Raw genomic sequence first — 23,527 nt, forward strand, 5'->3', positions numbered from 1 at the left:
AACTTTTGAACAAGAAGAGCCAGCATGAGAATAGCATAGAATTATTCACACATTGGATTACATTCGAATCCAGCCATTGAAAAGGCTGGGAACAACAAAAATAATGCAGTAAACAGTGTCTGGAAATGCTTTAATAGCATTAGCATGAAAATTGATGCTTTATTTAGTTGGTTTACAATCCTCATGGCATTGAATGTAACATTGTAAATTAAATTGCATCATTATTGTTCAATGCAACTGTTGCAACAAGATTCTCTTTTTTTAATGTATATAATGCAGCCATACATTAGAGAATTGTTGATCCCAAAATAATTGTACAAATGTTTTTATATCTGATGCTGTGAGGAATATGTTAGAATATACCAAAATCCCATTGACAGTGCTTGTAAATTTCATTTGGGGTTCTTATAACATATAACATATAACAACTACAGCATGGAAACAGGCCTGTCCGGCCCTACCAGTCCACGCCGACCATTCTCCCTGACCTAGTCTCATCTACCTGCACTCAGACCATAACCCTCTAATCCCCTCCTATCCATATACCTATCCAATTTACTCTTAAATAATAAAATCGAGCCAGCCTCCACCACTTCCACCGGAAGCCCATTCCATACAGCCACCACCCTCTGAGTAAAGAAGTTCCCCCTCATGTTACCCCTAAACCTTTGTCCCTCAATTCTGAAGCTATGTCCCCTTGTTGGAATCTTCCCCACTCTCAAATGGAAAAGCCTACCCACGTCAACTCTGTCCGTCCCTCTCAAAATTTTAAAAACCTCTATCAAGTCCCCCCTCAACCTTCTACGCTCCAAAGAATAAAGACCCAACCTGTTCAACCTCTCTCTGTAGCTTAAGTGCTGAAACCCAGGCAACATTCTAGTAAATCTCCTCTGTACCCTCTCCATTTTGTCGACATCCTTCCTATAATTTGGCGACCAGAACTGCACACCATACTCCAGATTCGGCCTCACCAATGCCCTGTACAATTTTAACATTACATCCCAACTTCTATACTCGATGCTCTGATTTATAAAGGCAAGCATACCAAACGCTTTCTTCACCACCCTATCCACATGAGATTCCACCTTCAGGGAACAATGCACAGCTATTCCCAGATCCCTCTGTTCCACTGCATTCCTCAATTCCCTACCATTTACCATGTACGTCCTATTTTGATTTGTCCTACCAAAATGCAGCACCTCACACTTATCAGCATTAAACTCCATCTGCCATCTTTCAGCCCACCCTTCCAAAAGGCCCAAGTCTCTCTGTAGACTTTGAAAATCTACCTCACTATCAACTACTCCACCTATCTTAGTATCATCTGCATATTTACTAATCCAATTTGCCACACCATCATCCAGATCATTAATGTAAATGACAAACAACAGTGGACCCAACACAGATCCTTGGGGTACTCCACTAGACACTGGCCTCCAACCTGACATACAATTGTCAACCGTTACCCTCTGGTATCTCCCATTCAGCCATTGTTGAATCCATCTTGCAACCTCACTATTAATACCCAACGATTTAACCTTCTTAATCAACCTTCCATGTGGAACCTTGTCAAATGCCTTACTGAAGTCCATATAGACAACATCCACAGCCTTGCCCTTATCAATTTCCCTGGTAACCTCTTCAAAAAATTCAAGAAGATTAGTCAAACATGACCTTCCAGGCACAAATCCATGTTGACTGTTTCTAATCAGGCCTTGATTATCCAAATAATTATATATATTGTCCCTAAGTATCTTTTCCATTAATTTTCCCACCACAGACGTCAAACTAATAGGTCTATAATTGCTAGGGTCTATAATTGCTAGGGTTCTTGTAACAATATTTCAAATATTTTCTCTTTTCTTGCATCTTTACTTTGGTGCCATTAGTGTACACTGGTACATGTGTGCTACTTTGCTTCCTGAAGTCAATCACAATCTCCTTCATCTTGCTGGCATTAAGGGAGATGTAATTGTCTTGGCGCCAAGTTACAAGGTTCTCAAACGCCTTTCTGCATTCCGTCTCATTATTTGATATCTAGCCCACTATGGTGATGTCATCTGTGAACTTGTAAATTGAGTTGGATTGGTATTTGGCTACATAGTCATGAGTGTATAAGGAGTATAATAGGTGGCTATGAATGCATCCTTGCGGGGCACCTGTGTTGAGGATTATCATAGAGGATGATTTGTCACCTATCTTCACTGCTTGTGGTATGTTGGTCAGGAAGTCTAGGATCCAGATACAGAAGGGTGTGCTGGCTCCAAGTTCCACAAGTTTGGAGATGAGCTTGGTTGGGATAATGGTATTGAAAGCAGAACTATAGTCGATGAATAGGAGTTTTGTTTCAGGTCAAGACTTCAGACTGATGATAGATGACATTTGGGTTCAAAACATTCTTCAGTTTGAAGAAGTTCCTTGACCCGAAATGCTGTCTGACCATTTCCTTGTACATATGCTGCCTGACCGGCTGAGTTCTCCAGCAATTTGTTATTTTTAGAAGTGGAATGAGTGGGCATTGGTGGTGGGGGAGGGGAGGAGGGGGGAAGCAGGTGGAACAGTGAGTTGAGAAAATCGTAGTGGCAAGAAATTGGGCAATTGTGTCTTTTGCACATGGTAAGAATAAAGCTTTTTTAGTGATGGCCCCCCAAGTTTGCAATGTAAATCTGATCCACCCTGAAAAAAAAAGTCTGTACCATTACTCTTAGTATACCATTGTTGCTCAGACCACATCCCTCTTCCTAATCCACATTTTCAAGAGATTTGTAGAGGGAAGGAGCTTAAATTGCTTTCAATGTAATAAAAAAAAAACTTCTTGCGATTTAAAAGCCCTTTAAGGACATGAAGGCAATCTCTAGTAACAACCAGAATGAGGCATATTCTACTGAATAATGAAGCTTGGCAGGGTTCCCATTAGGATTTCTCTGGCAGGAAATGGGAAAGCTTTCATAAAATATATTGCTATTAGTTTTTGTTTTGAAATGAACTTTTTTTAACATAGAACATAGAACAGTATGGCACAGGCCCCAATGTCTGTGCCAAACATGATTCCAAATTAAACTAACCCATTTTGCCTGTACGTGATCCATACCATTCCCCGTATAGTCATACTTGTGCAAAAGCTTACAGGCCATTATCATATCTGCTTCCACCAAAACGTCTGGCAAAGTATCCAAGCATCTACCACTGTCTGTTTATATTTAAAATATGTCCAGCACAATCCTATTAAACTTTCCCACTCTGACCTTTAAGCTCTGCCCTCTAGTATTTGATATTCCATCCTGTGAAAAAGATTCTGCCTGTCTATCCTATCTCTGCCTCTAATAGTTTAATAAATATTTATTGCGTCTTTCCACAGCCTCCGACACTCCAAAGAAGACATTTCATAGTTGTCCAACCTCTCTTTATAGGTAATGCCCTCTAATCCATGCAGCGTTCTAGTAAAACTCTTCTGCACCATTTCGAAAACTTCCACATCCATCCAGCAATTGGGTAACCAGAATTGCACACAATACTCCAAATGTAGCATATCCAGAGCCCTTTAGAGCTGAAACATGACTTCCTGACTTTTTTTGCTTAATGTCCCGACTGAAGCATATCATAAGCCTTCTTTACTACCTGCATTTGGCCCATATCCTGACCTTTCTTGTACATGTACCTGCCAAAATTACTTTTAAATGTACTGTGCGGACATCAACAACTACTTCTGGCAGCTTGTTTCATATACACGACACCCTCTGTGTAGATAAAATGTCCCTTGGATTTATTTTATATATTTTCCCTTTAACTTTAAACTTATGCCTTCTAGTTCTTGATTCTCCTGTCCTGAGAAAAAGACTGTACATTCACCCTATCTATTCCCCTCATGATTTTATACACGCCTCCAGAAGATCACTCCTCAGCTTCCTGTGCTCCAAGAAATAAAGTCCTAGCCTCTCTACTTTCTCCCTATTGATTTGGCCCTCAAGTCCTGCAACATCCTCGTAAATCTTCTCTGTACTCTTTCCAGCTCAATGGCATCTTTCCTATCGCAGGGTGATCAATGCTTAACACAATATTCCAAGTGCGGCCTCACCAACTTCTTATGCCGGGTGGGGGGGGGGGGGGGGGGTGGAGGTGGAGAAGTTTATGATGTTAGAGATAGACGAATACATTGGGAAAATTATGGAAGATATGGCCCCCTCAAAATACTGGGAGAGTACGAAAAGATGAGTTGGGGGTGAAAAGATCAGGTGTAAGGTGATGAAATTGCAAAATGTGAAAATATGTGGGATGGAAATGGAAACTAGAGGAAATAATATCCCTGCTTTCGGTGGGAGGAGAGGGGATGAGAACTGAAGTGAGAAAAGGAATTGACACAACTGAGAACCTTATTAGCTATGGAGTGAAAACCACAGTTAACAAAAAGGAAAAACATTTTGGAAGCACATGTGGATTATGTTGTCATCAGTACAGACATGATGGAGCGAGAGAAACTTGGAGAATGGAATGGAGTCTGCAGAAGGTCAGGAGAGAAAGGATATTTAATGTAACTAAGGGAGTCTGGCCTTGTAATGAATATTGGTCACTAACCTATCTGCTGAAATGGAGATAAAGTTGATGAAGTGGAAGATCAGAACCATATGAAAGACTTGTAAAAAATTAGCAGCAAACTTGGTGGAACTTTTACACTCTGTAGAAGTGTAGGAATTGGCACTAATACAGCTGTCAGAAATGAAGGAGGCAGGCTGTGTGGGCCTTCTATATGGTTTGCTCCTGTGCAAATCTTTGATTTTGTGGAACACAAGCTCTGTCTACGAATAAGTTCAATGAATGAGGAGGATAGTGGTGGTGAACATGTTGGGGCTCTTCAAGGAAGAGGTAAAGCACAGTCAGATATCCTAGTATGGGCTTGGGAGTTGGACCTCTTAATAAAAGTGAACCAGTTGGAAAGACAAAATTGTCAACAGTCGTAGAAGGCTTCAGATGTAATTGGAATGAGATGGGACCGAGGGCAAAAAGAGCGAGTCACAATCTCAAGCAATACTACTTGTAGAGTCAAGCGGCATGGAATCATGCGTAAGACTCCATTATGTCCATACTGGAAATCTATACTAATTTGTAGCTTTTAATGCTATGGTGTTTCAACAGCTTAACTAAAGACACAAATCTTGTGAGAATAGCTGCCACTACCAACAGTTCCTGGCATGCGAGTTCCAGATTACAACTGACTGAAAAAGATTCCTTGAATCCCTTCTAATTTCCTTAACCTCTAGCAATGGATACCCCTGCACAAGGGTAAAATTGTTACACTATACATTATATATGCCCCTCATAATTTCAAATACAGGTCCACTACTTACTTTCCAGCACCCTTACCAGACCAACAGAGGCCATGTAACAATGATCCAACAATACACCTCTAAACTGCTATTTCTACCCCCTCTCGTGTCTAAAGCACCATGGACTGCTAGAAACTTAAATAAACCAAATATTAAATTTATTGAGAAAATGGCATATGTTGCACGGGCAACCTAGGGGAAGGTTAACCAGTTGACCTTGGAGGTCCCGAAGAGTGTTGGATCAGAAGCTGCCTTTGGGGCCGAGGCGCAGCTTTCCCCACAGGACAGTTGGGCTGACCCCTGCCGACCCGATGAGGTGAGGGACGGGATCGGCCGTCTCACTCTAACTCGCCGCCATATTTTATGGGGTACTTCCTGGGGGGATTTCAAGAGCGCGCTTGTAATTTTGACCAAATTAAAGGAGGGGTTGGACCATCAGTTGCTGAAAAATCGATGGTGGACCACTCAGTGCCTTATTTGCATCAAGCCTGAGCTTTGCTGCTGTACAGAAAACAGCATTACAGCTGTGAGGTCTCTCCTCAGAGCTGAAACGCTCCAACCCAGGTAACATCTGGTGAATCTCCTCTACACCATCAATTCAATCACATCCTCCTGTAGAGTGGTAATAGAGTGGTAACCAGATTTGCTTGCAGTATTGCAGCAGCTTAAATAATATACTGTATATAGTTGTACCATAACCTACCTGCTCTTGCATTCTATGTCCTCGTTAAAGGAGGCAAGTAGGGTCTCGACCCGAAACGCCACCCATTCCTTCTCCCGAGATGCTGCCTGACCTGCGTTACTCCAGCATTTTGTGAATAAATACCTTCGATTTGTACCAGTTATTTGCAGTTATCTGCAGTTATTTTCTTATCCTACAACCTTAAGTTCTTTGGGACAAATGCTGAGATAAAATTGTATTGTTTTAAACATACAATAAAGTGCAATGTCGATTGTTCAAATGAAAACAAATATATTTTAATATTTTAGATCCTGTTGGTAAATGGTCTGGTTTTTAATACGGTTGCAAAATAGCAACCGTATTAAAAACCCGACCATCTACCAACAGGATCTAAAATATTAAAATATATTTGTTTTCATTTGAACAATGTGGACACAATGATAAAAAAACATAGATATTCCATATAAAACAAACTTCAGAGACCCTGTAATGAAAAACTTTACAAGATACTCATCCTGACTATACATTAGTAATGGTAAGTTTTCCTTTCCATGCATCATCGTTTTAGAGCAATAGGGTGCAGTTTAAACGTCTATCCTATAGGTAAACTGTAATATCTTTGAGAATCTCTTTTATGTCTAGCAATTCTTTTTTTAATTCACCATGCCATTTAGATTGGCTGTGATTTAATGACATTCCCTCCTATTGACTGAAAACCAAATGTTTCCTATTTTGTTTTGTACTTTTCACCTGCTTCTCACTGTAAATCACCAAGACGTTGTGTTGTTAATTAGGCTGCACGTGCATGTGCTTTTTGTTGTCGCTTGTCATATTGTAAAGAAGATACATTATTGGAGGCTGAGATCCCTTTCATTTCATGGTTTCTCAGGACATATTGAGAGGTTTATACGCATTATCTTTGTTTTTAGTACTTTCAGGGGCAGACTAAAACATTTTGTAAGCTCAGAAAGAACAGTGATTGATTAAAACAATTAACAGTATGATTTCTTTACTTCATTTACGCTGAATTTTGTACATTGTATAACACTTTGAAGAAATATTGGCTCACGTTAACTTCCCAGATTAGTTTCCATTGAACTTTATGGTTTTCAATCAAACTATTCTCACTTGAGTTCAAGATAAAATAACATAAATCAAAACCACAATGTATCATTCTGGCCTTGACTTTCAACTGCAAGTATATCCTCTCAAAGACTTAATTCTTTTTTGACCAGTAACCAATGCGGATGAAGAGATACATTGTTAAGTTAAACGCAACATTAATTTGACATAGTCACTTCCCTCGCACCAGATGCAAGTTGCTCTATCCTGCATTTAACCTAACTTAACGTGCCAAAATGTTAGTGTCAGTATTATACCTTCCTCTTAAATTTTGTAATCATAGAGTATTAGAGTTGAACAGCAGAGAAACAGGCCCTCAGGCTCACTATGTTCATGTCAACCTTTTTGCTCATCTGCATTAATGCCACTTACCTGCATTAGGACCGGACATTTTGATGCCTTGACTGTTTTAGTGTCTACTAGACGACCCGTGGATCTGTTGGGTCCCGTTGTTACTAAAGGTTCTTTAGTAACTGAGCAGCAGGCGGAGCGGGGTGCGGCGGCTGGTTAAATTATTTCCAGACTCCCCCCTCCCACAGAATCAGTCAGACCCCCCCACATCCCACTCCCCTGCAACGCACAGCAAGATCCTAGTTTATACTTAAATAACCTTTGCATTTGAACCACAACCCCAGTCGACTCCAAACCCTTCCTGCATTGGTCTAGCACCCTCCCCGTCCCTCAGAATCAGTCAGACCAACCACACCCCCCTCCGCTGCAATGCACAGCAAAATCCCACTCAGATTATGCTCGGCCATGATCACATTGAATGGTGGTGCTGGCTCGAAGGGCTGAATGGCCTACTCCTGCACTTATTGTCTATTGTCAAATAACCCTTGCATTTGAACCACAATCCCAATCGGCTCCAAACCTCTCCTGCATTGGTCAAGCACCCTTCTCAACCCCCAGAATCAGTCAGACCCCCCCACATCCCTCTCCCCAGCAAGAGATTAATATATATTGATAGATATACAATATAACATTTTATATTCTTACATTATTATATTTTAAGTATTATTATATTATATCATTATTTTTATTATTACCCTGGAGGTGTGTGTGTGCCGCGCTGCCCGCTGGGGGTTGTAGTTTGGTGATGGTCTGGGTCCCTGGGGCCGGGTGGGAGTGGGGACTACACCTCCCGGCATGCAACATGGTGGCAGGAGGCGCGCATAAGATGGCGTAGCGGGAGGAGGAGGAGAAGAAGGATAGCGGCCCCTAACTGTCGGTTGAAGCGGGCACTGGAGGGGAACAATGAGACGACGGGGACGACAACCATCTTCCTCCTGCTTGGAGTCTCCCCCGGGGTCGGGGGCGGGCGAGTGGGGAGAGGAAATAGGAGTGGGAGCCACTCACCCCGGGCAGTCATCGCAGTGGCCAGCAGCAGGAGAGCAGCCGCAACGCACTGCTGCATGTTCATCCTGCCGGCGGCCATCTTCTTTCACTTTCTCTCTGAATATGACCCGTTGGGTTTCCATTGTGACGCCGAACACACAAGTATTACTGTGCTGGCGCAGCTGCCAGGCACGGCAAGTTGGAGCGATTTATTAAAGTTTAAAAAGTGAATAACTTGTAAAATTGTACAACAATTTAAACGAAACTGCACACCGCAGGCCAATGGTAAGTAAGTTGGGCCTAAAGTTGTTGCGCTATCATGTACCGTTTTGGCTCTTTTTCGGTAACATGCATACATACAAATATATATACATACAAGACGAGAGTTTGAGTAATATATCGATTAAAATGCCTCTTAAATGTAACATTTAAGGTCATAGGATTATACAGTGTGGAAACAGGCTCTTCAGCCCATCAGGTTGATGTCGACCATCAATCACTTGCTCCATACTGATCCACTTTCTCATCTACTCCCATACACAGGGGCAATTGACAGTAGCCAATTAACTTGCTAACACCCATATCTTGGGATGTGGGAGGAAACATTAGTGGCCAGGAAATGAGCCCAGCCTATCCCATCCCTTTGCATAATTAAAGTTCATTTTCTCTTTCCCCAGCACAGTCACATCCTTCCTATTGTGTGGTCTAGAACTGCATAACAAAAATTATCCAGTGACTTAATAAATTAAAACGTAAGTTCTTAAAACTTAATAAAGGAATTTAAAATATTCTTTAAGTTGTCTGCACAGCACTTGTATCTAACCGATTTCTTTTTTTATAATTAAATTGCAAGATAGGGTTAGGGGCGAGGGCAGGAGAGAAATGGTGCTTAAGGTGACAATAACAGCGTGAGAAAGCAATGTGATGTCGTTTGCAAGAAAGCATTTGCAATTGTGCACAAAGGCTCAAGTTTTTTTCCAATCACATGTTGGCAAATTTGCAGTTTCCATATGTGATTATGCAAGTGTACAGGTCCTGATGTGATGTGTTTAGATACTCAAAGTGTCTGCTCCAGGTTAGACCTCATAAAGAGATGTTCTATATTAATATCAGTGTTTAGGAAAAAATGTGTGGAATGAGGCAAAATATTAATTATTTTTAGAATTTAAAATAATCATTTTTAGTTTTTGATAAATTTGTAATAGTTTTATAATATTTCAATGTTAAACATTTTTTTTGGCAGCTTTAACACTGGCTAAATCAGAGGGTGACAGTTGCCTGCCATTACATTTTCTCAGTTGTTTTCTAGGTAGAATTTGTTCTGGATATGCCCCTACAAAGGGGTGCATATGCAAGAATCTCTGCAGCTACGCCGACCTGGCCATTGAATTTTGAAGCTAAATAGGAGCATATGTGAAAAAGTTGTGCAATCTTATCCCTTGGATTACTGCAATTTGCAAATTCTGGACTAATATCTTTCGGTCAATTGGCTGGTAATTTTCCAACTAGATTTTGATGGTGAATCATGTCTGATTATTAGAAATTTTGTATTCATATTTCATGGTGTTCAGCATTAATTGGAAATTTTTATATACCACATGCGGGATAAATCCCATCGGTCTAAGCAATTACTATGGTGTAAAGCCATTAAAATATCTGTTGAATTTTTACCTAACCTTACCCAAGTCTCGAAAATCAAAAAAAAAGTTGCAAATGCTGGAAATCTGAAACAAAAGCAGAAAATGCTGGAAATTCTCAGCAGGTTAAGCAGCATCCGTGGAAGGAACAACGGTTAACATTTTTGTTCAGTGACCTCTAGAGAATTAGGAAAGAGAGAGGGGGGAAATGGATGTACAGAACAAAGGAAATAAGTTACCCAGGTCTCAATTTGCCAAATGAAGTACCTCTTTACTTGCCTAAGCAATGCACACTAGTTATACATTTGGAGACAATATTTTTGATTGTCCAGGAGGTGCAAATCTGAGAGGACCTGAAACATCATTCCCCATTGCTTCCCCTATTTCCCTTCCCATTTCCTGAGATGTTCCAGCATATATAGTACTCCAAGCATCCAGGACTTTTATTGTGTCTCTGTTTGGAGCATATTTGAAAGCTAGTTGAAATTTATGCACTAATATTTGAACAATGTATAATTGGGAGCACCCTGACAGCCAATTGAAAATATTTGTGCAATCCAAATTGTGTTTCCCTCAACAGCATTATCTGCACGCAGCTCTTCGGAAAACCATTTTAAGCCTATTTCAGAGATTGTTTTAGCTTCCTTGATTCACCACTAAATTTATCAAATGAATAGCTGAAACCTGGAGAGTAGCAAGCTTTTAATTCTGAATTATCGGATCACAGCCATAGATGCAAGATAATCAATATTTTTTCCCCTGTTCGTAATCATTTCAGAAGCAAGATTCCGATGTGATGGTCTTGAGATTATAACTCTGTCAATGTGTCAGGGTCCTCCTGAAGATTGAACTGTTTCCCACAATAAAACTTGGACATTTCTGGGGAGAAATTGTTAATGGTAAAGCTAAATAGTACAGAAATACATTTATTTTCAAGAAATTTTAGCTTGTTTGTACTTTGAGAAAAAGACCATTGCATTTAAATATGCTGTCAGTAAAAAAAAAAATTATTTTTGATAATTGAATAGTAAACTCGTAATATTTTGCCTTAGTTTAGACCTTAGTATAAGAGGCGTTACAGCTTTGCTGGAAACAAAACCTTAATTTGTGAAACTTCCTTTTGAGGGCTTGACATTGAAATTTATGATTTGTACAGCTTCTGTTAACAAGGCTGAACAGTCTTTCAGCTTGTGTTCAAAGTTTTTGTTCTAGTCTATAATGTGATCACACCCAATAGTTCCATTGGTATTTGCTTTTGTTAAGTAGTACAACCATTGCAGAATGCAGCCAGTCAACATTGGGGGAAAAAAAACAAAAATGAAGTATATCCCACACTTAATGTTTGCACCAAAGGAAAGTTGGAGAGTAAAATCTAGTTTTGCATTAGTGTCACCTTCAAATCAGCAGCGGGTGGGCAGGCAGATGCCAGTTTGAAGTAGAAGAACGTAATACCGTCCTTTTCCATTGATAAAGTAGCCTTTCAGAGTCAATGAGCTCTGTCAATGCAAGCTTGTCAAGGCTACAACTTCATAGACCTGAGAGGCGGTTTGAGAGGTCAGGCCTTTTCAAATTCCCTGTGATGCAAATGAACTTTGCTGCTTAAACAACTATTGGAATTTTTATGTCCGCTCCTTGTCTGTTTCACAAAGTCATTGACGAGACATTCAGTGCTTTTTAAATTGGGGTAGCATTGTGATAAAGACCAAGTACAGATTTACGGAGGGCTGAAAGCAGTTAGATCATGTTCTTTTCATGGTACCATTAGAATCAAATCGATTTCCCTTCAGCCTTCAGAATGGTAAATTTTAACAAAGCTTTGGGGCTAGACAAGGGCCAAAACGACTGAAGTGAATGTTAATTACACTCCACAAACTTATTTTTTTGCACATTGACTAGCAGCCAAAATTAAAAGTGTGACTATAAACTGCTATGTTATGTACATATAAGAATGGTCAGCCCTAGGAAAACAGCAACTTCAAAATAGCTGTGGTTGATCTGAAAATACATACACTGTTACATTTACAAATAGTGCTGGGAACATTTAAAAAGTTTAGGTTTGAAATACATCATACTCAATTTTTGCAGTAAAGTATGACATGCCTTCTTTAGTTCTCTTTGTTTAGAGTTTGTTTATCTATCTTGCAGGTGCTGGAAAAAAGTATTGGTCATTCAACAGTTTAGTAACTAAATTGTACATCTGGGCATCCAATGTAATGGTTAAATAGGCAATTAAATATCCCTGAGGATATTTTTGTTTTCCAAAAAATTATCTACTTCTGAAACATGATTAACTTACGTGATGAAAGTAAAACTCATAGGAATCTGTAAATGTATCTTTTTTAAAGACATGAAAATGAACTTCTTGTATTTAAAATTCTAATTATTTTGCCATATCCTTGCGTCTAATGTTGATTTCCCCATCCCCATAGTTTCTAAGATTATGATAATGAGTAATGGATGCAGATTTTAAAAGTTCAGAAAAAGAATGATATTTGAACACCTGGTGGCATTCATTTTGCTTGCCTAAAAGTAATTTTGTAATGTGTACGAGACATAACTTAGATTGTTTGTGATGTGTTCCGCTGTTACAAATTTTGAATATTTTACCACATGTTACATTGCATTTACTGGTGTTACTAATAATTGGTAACGAGTCTTGTATCTTTTGATGGTCAAATCATGGAATCAGATTAGTAACAATATATTTTAAAATAAAGGCCTTGTTGCATCTGTACTATGTATTATGTTGTTAATGTTGCATATGGTCAAATGTGACTTTACAAATCAGGAATTTAAAAATAATACAAATGGCTGTCAAACTAGTTTGGTTTCTGCCATTAATGCCTCAAGTTTGAATCTTGCCCTAATGAACAGGGATGACGTGCACATCAAATCCTATGATGGATAGTTTTATGGATTGATTGAAATTTAGCCTTAAGAGAAAGTTACTCCTTACAGATTTCTATGAGAATAAATGTGATCAAGTTTATAGGATGATAATTTTTTTGTAATTATTACTCTGCAGCTTCAGTTATAAGTCAGAACAGGAAAGGCCAAATGTATAACTCTTACCTGTTTTGTTTCCTGATGTCCTTTTAAACACTGACGCATTTTGCTTTCTGAGCAGCAGCTGCATCACTGATGCAGTTGAACTGCAGGGCAATGTTTAATGGCTTTTCTGCACCTGCAGCTATAGAAGCTTATTTTGACACCTGGCATCATCACTTATTTACCCTTCCCCCTTCCTTTTTAAAAAGAACAATTTTTCTCTCCTTTCTGAGTCCAATTCCTGTTGATATATAGATATGTTCGTGATATGAAAAGGGATAGTCAGTAGGGATTCTTTTGTCACTCCTGCTTTATTGGAAGCAATATCGCCGGTGTTATGCACTAACTTTGGTTCAAACAAAGTGTGAGCACTGGTTTTTCGTCTTGGCTCTGATGGACTTGGGCACCACTGAAGAAGATGCATTCTTTTCACTTTGCACAATTAAACTGGATGAATGAACACAAAATAAATGGGTTTGTTTTGAGAAATGATATTAAATACAAATTTCATAGTCCATTAGTTTTACTTCTCTGTGTTGAAGCATACAGAACTTTAGAACCCATAAAATTAAATAAGTATTTTGACAAGTTTCAGGAAGTAACCTCGTTTTTAACTCTTGTTTTTGTATAAAATCAAATTAGTGATGCTCTGTGATTTGAGTGTGGCTGGAACAAGGAATTAACATCAAGAGATGGAAATTATAATCATAGTATCTTATTTCACCTTGCATTCATTCCGTTGTTCCATTTTAGTATATATCCTTAATTGTGCAATATTTTTAAAGATATAAAATTAACTCAATTTTGATTTAATCCACAATTTGAGAATTGCTACAACACTAGCAAAACATGCGCACTGGAAGTCTAATATTCTGACTGTAGATTTTGGCACTAAGGTTTATTGCATGCGTTAATCTTAAAATTTGTGATTGTAATCTGCCTTTAACATTGCTTGTTGTATGCATGGTTTTGTGTCTTTTTGTAATGTGACATTAGGTACTAAATAATAATTTTCTCTTTTATCATAACTAAAACCCCCTTAAAATGTTGTTCATGGAAAGTGGAATGGGGAGGAAGAAAGAACTATTTTTAGTTACTGTTTAACACTAAAAGGTGCTTTGACAGCACACACAGCCTATGTTATAGGACCACCCTGTATTCAGTCACTGTCCCCACACCTCTGTATTTTCCATTCACACAAGCAGCTGCACTACAAAGTTTTTCAGAAGTCAGTCAAGAGTAAAATTCTACCTCATTTGTCTTCCAGACACGAAGATCGATCGAGAAGTTATTAGAATGGGAAAACAATAGGTTATACCACAAGGTGAGTGCCGCAGGGAGCAACGTTAGCATGGGGTTCAGACCATTGGGGTCTGAATTGCACAGTATGGAAACAGATGCTTTTGTTGGTAGAAAAATATGAAAGATGGATAAATGGGTTTGTCTGGATGCAGGAATAAAATGGAAGTCATTTTTCTTTCTTTTCTCTGTTTCTTTTCCAGCTGTGCTTGCACTGGAGACTGAGCAAAAGGAAATGTGAAACCAATAACATGATGGAATATGTAAGTTAAAGGGCTGTTTTGTTACTTTCTCTATTAAATGACCATTTATTTTGCTTCTGATCTTATTCTTTTAGCAGTTATTAATCAGAAAGGTGTCAGGCTACTTAGTCGCTTGAGTGGAAAAATTTATTACGGTCCACAGATGCACGTATTCACGTGCAAGGCAGATTTATAAAGTTATGAATGGCCTGAAAACAAGGCTGGCACTGTGTTCAGAAAATAATAAATTAATTGCCAGAATGAATTAACTGAAATGTATTGAAGGGTTACTGTGTGTGTCTAAAGAGAAGAATCTTTTGAGTTCACCACAAATCTTTCAACCTGTTTAATTCTACAAAATAAGATTATATTTGTTTCACCTACACATGTAAAAAAAACACAGAAAAGTAAATTAGCAGTAGCCTGGACAATATATTATGGATAAATTACACACTCCAGGAGAACCGTGTAACATGATTGTTGTGCTTAGTGATTAAATGAAACCAAAATATGCATCATCTTATAATGTAAATGTCTAATTCTTAGCTGAACAAACTTCATTTTTTGTTTGCTTGCTATGAATACTCATAGAAAACTGCCTCATCACTTAATCTGGTAAAATGTCTATACAATACTGGGCTGGAGTCTGAAGTGTTTCTGAAACTTGTGTTTGTAATTTTAGAGCACTATGTGGAATTAAAATTGCACAGTCAATAAAACTTGTGGCACATCACATTATTATGGAGTGGTTAAGAAGAAATTTGACTCCCACAATTGTTGCACTAAATCGTATTATTTAATTCACATAAGGCTTGTAACTTTTCACCATCACTTAGATTACCAATTTCCACCTAAGTAACATTATGCGCCCACCTCTCCCTCACTTCATTTGCTTCATAACCCTCATCATTGCCATTGTTACACTGGACCTTACTATTCCAAAGTACTTCTGGCTACACTGTATAGAAATTTGAAATCGTTCAAAATTCCAGAACCACAGCATTCACCCACCATTACTGTGCTTTTTAAACTTGGATTGGTATCCAGTTAAAGCAATGTTTCCAACATTTTGACCCATATTTTTAACATCTCAATGTCTGTAGCTCCCTTCTGTGCTACAACCCTACAAAACATGTGCAACTTTATGTCAGACATCATGAATGCCCCTTAATTTAATCAGTCTGTAACTCATGACCGTACCAGCAGTTCCTAAATCTCTGAGCTTTGGAACTTCCCAATATCTCTCCAGATCTCTATCATTCTCTTCTTTTACGATGCTCTTTGGAACCTCCCTCTTTGACCAAGTTTTTGGGACATAGTGTCAAATTTGTTTGAGAACATTCTCATGATCTACCTTAGGATATTTTGCTGTGAAAATGTACCATATAAATACTTTATTGTTATACCTCAGTCTCAGTCCTCATAAGAAAAGGCGTGTTCTGTGAAACAAATTCCATAGCTAGTTTATTATTTCAAAATCCCTTGGTGTGACATAGGAAAACATAGCAGGGCAGACAGAATTGAAGAACAGATTAAGGCCAATTGCTTATACTAACTCCTGAAGGCAAATGACATGGCCTTGTGCCATGCAGTTTAAATGAAGATTAAATGAAAATAAAAACAAAATGATTATGTTTTTTTATAACGTGCAGTGTCCCTATTGCATGCAGCTATATGGTTATAGACTCAGTTGCTGGTTTTTTTCAAGGAACAGGTGTGACACAATATTTCAGTCTATCCTAACTTTTACCAAATTACTTCTTTAGAATTAATATGCAGTTTTAAAAACAGAATAATTTTGGAGATTTTCTCATGTCTCTTGTAATACTGCCACTTTGGTACAAGGCATTTCTTAGAATTGTGAAAACTAAGAACTTAGCAGCAGTTTCACTTGTATAATAAAACTTTTCAAATTATTTTCTTATGGAACTTAAAACCCTTAGTCAATTACTATTTAATAGAGTATTTAATCAGAAATGTTTCCCATCATCTTTCTTGCTTTTAACATTGAGAACTCTATTTGAAACTAAAGTCTACGAAATAACAAAGGCCTTTCAAAGTACTTTTTTTTCCGTCTGGAACAGCATCCATTCACTCAATTGGTTGTGAGAGATTATTTGTAACTTCAGCAGCTATATCAAAAATGATGATTTATCAAAATGTGAAAAGCAGAAGCAGAGAATTTTGTGACGCAAAGGCAGAAGGGCCTAAGTACGTTGTTGAAGGTTTTTCTATTTTTTAGATAGATTCTTCTTGAAATGTAATCTTTGCAGGTACTTTTTAAATTCTAACAACAAGCTGCATTTTAAAACTTCTCTGCATCTCTATGCCCTCATATTTTGAATGAAAGTTATTTTCTATAGTTATTGAATACCAGGCCTGTGGAAATATTTTTTTGCAATTTATGCTTTGTGTTTGATTATTTGGCAGATTTCTTTGCAGCCTTCCCTGTGAATAAAATTAGATAGTGAAACTTGGGAATACTTTCATGTTCTTTTTTTTTTGTTATTTACCACAAATACTTATAATATTTTTTACTTGGGACACTTTGATTTACAAATTCTTTCTGGCTTGTTTCCCAAAATTAGCTTCTGTGCACTTTTGAATTTTAATTGAGTACCACATTATGGTCTCTAGACTCTTAAGATTACTAATGATGGATGACTGATTTGTAGTTTAAACCTTTTTGAATAGAGTTATCTTGTCTCTGGTATATGTGATATTGCTTATGTATTGAAATTTGATGGCAGTTATTAATCACATTCCCCACACTACCCACAATCACATTTACTACTTCCAGTTCTGCGGTTCCAACCAAACTCCATGGGCGGCAACTAATCCTGAAGCGCTGATCCTTAGTCTCTAATAGCCTTTTGGTAGTTTGGTGCTATCAAAGACTTTGGAACATTTTGTAAAAGAACATTCCTGTGTCTCCCTGCTCCAGCCCGGCAGAAAGTACAGAAGCTTGAAAGAGCACACCACTAGACTCAGAAATGGCTTCTTCCTCTGTTATCAGGTCTGACAGGAATGGTCCTTCCTAAGCTAAGGCACTGTCTGATTGACCTCTATCCCATTGCGGCCATTGGACTTAGTCGTTGGAACTGATGTGCTACAATGCTGGGAACCATATTCTTCACTCTGTATCTTTCCCTTTGCTCTATCTATTGTACTTTAGCTTGATTGTATTTATTAATAATGTTATCTGAACTGATTGAATAGCATGCAAAACAAAGCTTTTCATGAAATACGAATCACGTAAACACGGATCAAATAATTTAAAATATATATTTGCTCTGGGGCTTGTGGTGAGCCCAGTAGTGGAACAGGAGGTTTCACTCATTCTACATGCACATTGCATTGCACAGACACTGAAGTCAGAAATTAGCTATTTTATATGGTGATTAGTATAATTTGCTCAAATACGCTCAACGGGTCTAGCAACATCTGTGGAGGGAAATGAACTGTTGACATTTCTAATCAAAACCCTTCATTTGGTCTGAAAGTATAGAGGGGAGAATGCCAGTATGAAGAAACGAGGGGGGAAGGTGGAATAAGAGTTGGCAAGCGTCAGGTGGATCGAGGTGAGGAAGTGTTGATTGGTTAGGAGAGGGAGACAGACAATCTGACAGACAAACCCTCTTCACCTGGATTCTCCTGTCGCTTGCTAGCTCTTGCCTCTCCTCTTATCTCTCCCCTCCCCTCAAGTTAGGAGGAGGGGGAGTTCAACGAGATCTGGGTGTCCTAGTGCATCAGTCAATGAAAGGAAGCATGCAGGTTCAGCAGGCAGTGAAGAAAGCCAATGGAATGTTGGCCTTCGTAACAAGAGGAGTTGAGTATAGGAGCAAAGAGGTCCTTCTACAGTTGTACCGGGCCCTGGTGAGACCGCACCTGGAGTACTGTGTGCAGTTTTGGTCTCCAAATTTGAGGAAGGATATTCTTGCTATGGAGGGCGTGCAGCGTAGGTTCACTAGATTAATTCCCGGAATGGCGGGACTGTCGTATGTTGAAAGGCTGGAGCAATTGGGCTTGTATACACTGGAATTTAGAAGGATGAGGGGGGATCTTATTGAAACATATAAGATAATTAGGGGATTGGACACATTAGAGGCAGATAACATGTTCCCAATGTTGGGGGAGTCCAGAACAAGGGGCCACAGTTTGAGAATAAGGGGTAGGCCATTTAGAACGGAGATGAGGAAGAACTTTTTCAGTCAGAGGGTGGTGAAGGTGTGGAATTCTCTGCCTCAGAAGGCAGTGGAGGCCAGTTCGTTGGATGCTTTCAAGAGAGAGCTGGATAGAGCTCTTAAGGATAGCGGAGTGAGGGGGTATGGGGAGAAGGCAGGAACGGGGTACTGATTGATAGTGATCAGCCATGATCGCATTGAATGGCGGTGCTGGCTCGAAGGGCTGAATGGCCTACTCCTGCACCTATTGTCTATTGTCTATTGTCTATTATCTCTTTATACAATTTATCTCCCCTCTGCTCTCTCAGTCCAGATGAAGGGTTCCGACCCAAAACTTCACCTGCCCATTTCTCTTCACAGATGTGCTCAATTCCTTCAACAAATTGCTTGTTGCTTCAGATTCCAGCATCTACAGTCTCTTAACCCCATGGTCTTTAGGTTAGAGAACTGCTATCCCCATTTGTGTAAGAAGGAACTGCTGATGCTGGTTTACCGATTTATCCGAAGATAGACGTTGGAATGTTGGAGTAACAGTGGGTTAGGCAGTATCTCTGGAGAAAAGGAATAGGTGATGTTTCGGGTCGAAACCCTTCATCAATGAAGTCGGAGACGTCACCTATCCCTTCTCTCCAGAGATGCTGCCTGACTTGCTGAGTTATTCCAAGCATTTTGTGCATTCTCCATTTGTTGATCATATTATGGAGGAACAATAAGATTTTTCTTTGTTTTAAATGATGTTAAGATGAAACTAAAAAATGTTTAATTTTATAATAATTTTGTTTTTCATTGTTTCCTTGCCAGGTCATCTTAATAGAGTTTTTACCGAAAACACCAATATTTCGACCAGATTAGAATAAGATTTTGTCTTCAGAGACTTGTCTTAGTGTGTTGTCCTTCCAATGGTGCCTTGCTTGGTACTCTCCTAGTGAAGATTGTGTAAATCGAACGCCTTTAATGCTTATTATCCAGTTTTTCCATCCGTCTGTTTACTAGTCCGCCCCATTTTATGTTAACTTTTTTTCTAGTAACAATTGCATTCCAGAATTCTGATCTGTCTTGTGATTTGTTCTTGCCAACCTCTGCCAAAATACTTCACTTTGTCATTTTGCTCTTTAATGATTCTTGGCACACATTGCCCAATGTACACATAATAGCTTTAAAACATTCACTGAAATTATGTATGAAAAGATTACCAAACTGATTTTAATAATGTCTGTGAATTATCCAAGGAGTTTTCCATGAAGGATTGAAATTACTAGTTGGAATTATTAGAATCAACACCTTTATATTGAATTCTGAAGGCAATACATGTGGAACTAAGTTTTGTACAGTGTTGTCCCATTATATCATTCTATTATAATTTTTTCTGCCCATTAAATTTAAACTTGAGACCTACTGTGCACGTATTCAGGAACACAAATTCTACTACGATATTGAAGTCACTAAATATGAAGAAATCTGAGCGAAGAAACAACATCAACTGGCTCTTGCTACTCTCTAAATATTTAACATGCAAATGGAAAAGAATACCTTGAATTTACAACATAGAAAATCAAATGAAGGCTTTTGCGTGCATTGTAAGGTCACTAGGAGCCAGGACCATGGAAAATGCAACTGAATTAGCACCGTAAAATGAACATTTTGTTCATTAACTATCACGTGTGATGGTTATTTTGACTCTGTTACTATGTTTACTTTTCCTTGAACAATTTAGGTTTACATGTAGATGTTTTGATTATTCCTGTACATAGTGATAATGTAGATTGTACATTAACAGATTCTTGGGTCAGGCCAAATATTGTTTTATTCTGCACCTCAGATAGTGGAACCTGTCATTGTATTTGAAGAGGTGATTTCAGTTTCAGTACTTCACTGCATATTGGCAGAAATTACAGTGCAGATTATTTTAGCTTTTTTAATATTAGTTTTGTTCTGACTTTTAGAAAGTCAACTTATTTCTTTAAGGTAGGTCCTTGGGATTGAAGGATCAGTTTTTACTATTAAATAAAAGAACTGGAATATTAGGAATGATCTTTAATAATTTTTCACTTCCTACTTAGTATCTCTTGTTGCAGGTGAAAAAATGCACACAACTAACTTTTTCTTATATTTGCACCCAATATCCAACAGTGAAATTCAGTTTGTAATGTGTAAAGGTTATATAAAATTTATTTTTGTGTGTGAGATTATCCAAGTCATAATATAACTTTTGAATGACAAAGAAGTCACTTTCTGCCTTCTATTGTGTTATCCCATTCAGTGTGCATCCACACGATTCTGATATCCAGATCAAAGGTTTGAGGTGTGATCAGAAATTTGCTTCACATTCCTGTTAATTTTAATAACAGAGGCTTTATCCTGATTTGATAAAGAGGTAAAGCTGTTTTGGTTTAATCAGTCTAAAGGTTATAGTAACCTTATAAACCAAAATCAATGCTGTCATAATTTTTGATTGTTCCAATTAAACATTCTCTGTGGTAAAGGGCACCTATCTAATATCTCCCAACTCTGCTTTATAGTCAGTGGGTTGATGGCATAGCCATTCTATAATCAGTAGAATTTCTATTGGTTTAGTTTGTCTGCAGCTGTTTGCTGCCTCATTTTCAGTCAGATAATACATGTACTGCTTGTGTGTTTACTATGTTTTTGTTGCATCTGTTTCTATTTGTGCTAATTTACTTAACTCTTGAATGATGTTGCTGCATGCCTTCTAGGGATACATACACAAAGAAAACATTTCTGCAATGGTTAAATAAGAACTGGCTATTTCTGAAATAAAAGACTGATCAAAAATAATTAACTGCTGTATTAATGCTATGGAAATCTGGTAATGAACTTTTGCAGTTTGGAAATTGAGTGTTGATCTGCAATTTATCCTTTTTGCAGCCTAAAGGCAGCTACCTCACTGTATAAACATTCTACTTATGTTATGAAAGAAATCATTGGAGGTGCCTTGTATTTACTGATGGTTGTTGAATGGGAAAATACGGCCTGATCAGTGTTTCCCTTTTGTTGTTTCAAGTTAATTTCAAACAATTTAACTGAGTGAAACAATTGTTTTTTAAGTTTATTGAAGTCCACTTCTAAGTTAGAAATTATTTGTTTCATTTAAATCCAGGAAATCATGGCTCTTGTTACAGGTCAAAACTCTTTAATCATCATTTACTGTGAAGACTTTGTATAATTGGGAAACTTTGGAATATGTTAATTTACTGCACATTTGGAATCCTTCATATAACTATAGTTTGTTACGAAACCTGACTCAAAATTGGGATTTTATATATATTGAGATTAAAATGTTTGCTTTATATCATAACACATTGTCAGAGTCATATAGCACTGAAAAACCCAACAGCTCATTGAATGCACGCCAACAATCAACCATCCCCTATACTAATCCTATTTTATGCACCTTGTTCATAACCCCTTCTTCATCCACCCCCTCCAGAATTTCTACCCAACTGTGTACTAGGAACAATTTACAGGCTATGGGAGAAAACTAGAGCATCCAGAGGTGAGTGTGGGAAATGTGTAAACTCCAATCAAACCTTGAGATTAAATCCAGTATGTTGGAGCAAGGAGGTGGCAGCTCCTCTAGCTATGTCACAGTGCTGCCATTTTTTAGGTGGCTCCTAAAAGAACCATGGTGGTTTTGGTTCATTTGCCAGCAATTTGTGGAACTTAATTGAAGCTGGTGGCTGGGGTCACAGCTTTTGTCTCTTCTGACATGGTCACCTCCCAAGGTGCTTGTCTGTCTATATTTCCTGGCAGCTTGTGGTCAACTGCCACTTGTTCAGGAGCAGAGGGGAGCCTTGCCTGAGATGCACTCCAAAATACTGTTCACAAATGGTTCAATAATAATAATAATAATAATAATACATTTTATTTATATAGCGCTTTTCATATACTCAAAGACGCTTTACAGAGATTTTGAGAACATAGGGAAATTAATAAATAGATAAATAAGTAAATAAATAAATGAACAGAGAAAGGAGACAGTAGGTGAGGTGACCTTCAGTGGTTGAAGGCAGTACTGAACAGGTGAGACTTCAGCGATGTTTTGAATGTGGTGAGTGTGGGGGAGTCTCTAACGGTTTGGGGTAATGAGTTCCATAGGGTGGGAGCAGCGATGGAGAAAGCCCTGTCCCCCCAGGATCTGAGTTTACAATGATACTTGTATCTCATTATGTATTGAAACTGTTGTATGGAGCTGAAGTCATGACTTGCGCTTGACTTGGATTTAAGTGAGGGGGAGTTGCGCAGATCGTCGGCTTCACTCTCTCGTCCTGGCCTATCGGGTTCCAGCAGCAAGACATAGTCGAGACGGCTGGGGACAGGTCAGGATGCAGTGGATGGTCAGAAGTGTCCTACGTGTCTCACTCTGCCCTGTTTGCGCTCCACGACGCTTTGCTGGGATCGTCTTTCTGCCCGTTGAACCTTCTGGTGGTTTCCTCCGCGCAATCCGCCGAACCCAGGCTTCACATGCTAGGTAGACAAGCCCTAAAGCCGCTGGAACCAACGACTTACCGACTGTACATGTGGCATGCACACAAGACAGTGGAGACATCGTGGGGGCGGGGTCGTCCAACTCCTGTACAAGTCCCATTTAGGACTTGTCCACTGGCGTGAAACTACCTGCTTTGTCTACTTTTGCTTT

General features: G+C 38.6%; 1 protein-coding gene across 1 annotated transcript in view; it reads left to right on the forward strand.

Moving 5' to 3' along the window:
* Positions 1 to 22,138, forward strand: part of LOC144599482 (cysteine-rich hydrophobic domain-containing protein 2) — a 59,286-nt gene extending 37,148 nt beyond the window's left edge. The window contains exons 4-6 of the mRNA XM_078410441.1: positions 14,413 to 14,469; positions 14,648 to 14,707; positions 19,672 to 22,138. Of these exons, the coding sequence (XP_078266567.1) occupies positions 14,413 to 14,469; positions 14,648 to 14,707; positions 19,672 to 19,722 (168 nt within the window). The 3' untranslated portion in view covers positions 19,723 to 22,138. The remainder of the gene's footprint in view (positions 1 to 14,412; positions 14,470 to 14,647; positions 14,708 to 19,671) is intronic.
* Positions 22,139 to 23,527: the final 1,389 nt, after the last annotated feature.

The sequence above is a fragment of the Rhinoraja longicauda genome, chromosome 1 (genome assembly GCF_053455715.1).
Source record: "Rhinoraja longicauda isolate Sanriku21f chromosome 1, sRhiLon1.1, whole genome shotgun sequence".
NCBI classification, from domain to species: Eukaryota; Metazoa; Chordata; class Chondrichthyes; order Rajiformes; family Arhynchobatidae; genus Rhinoraja; species Rhinoraja longicauda.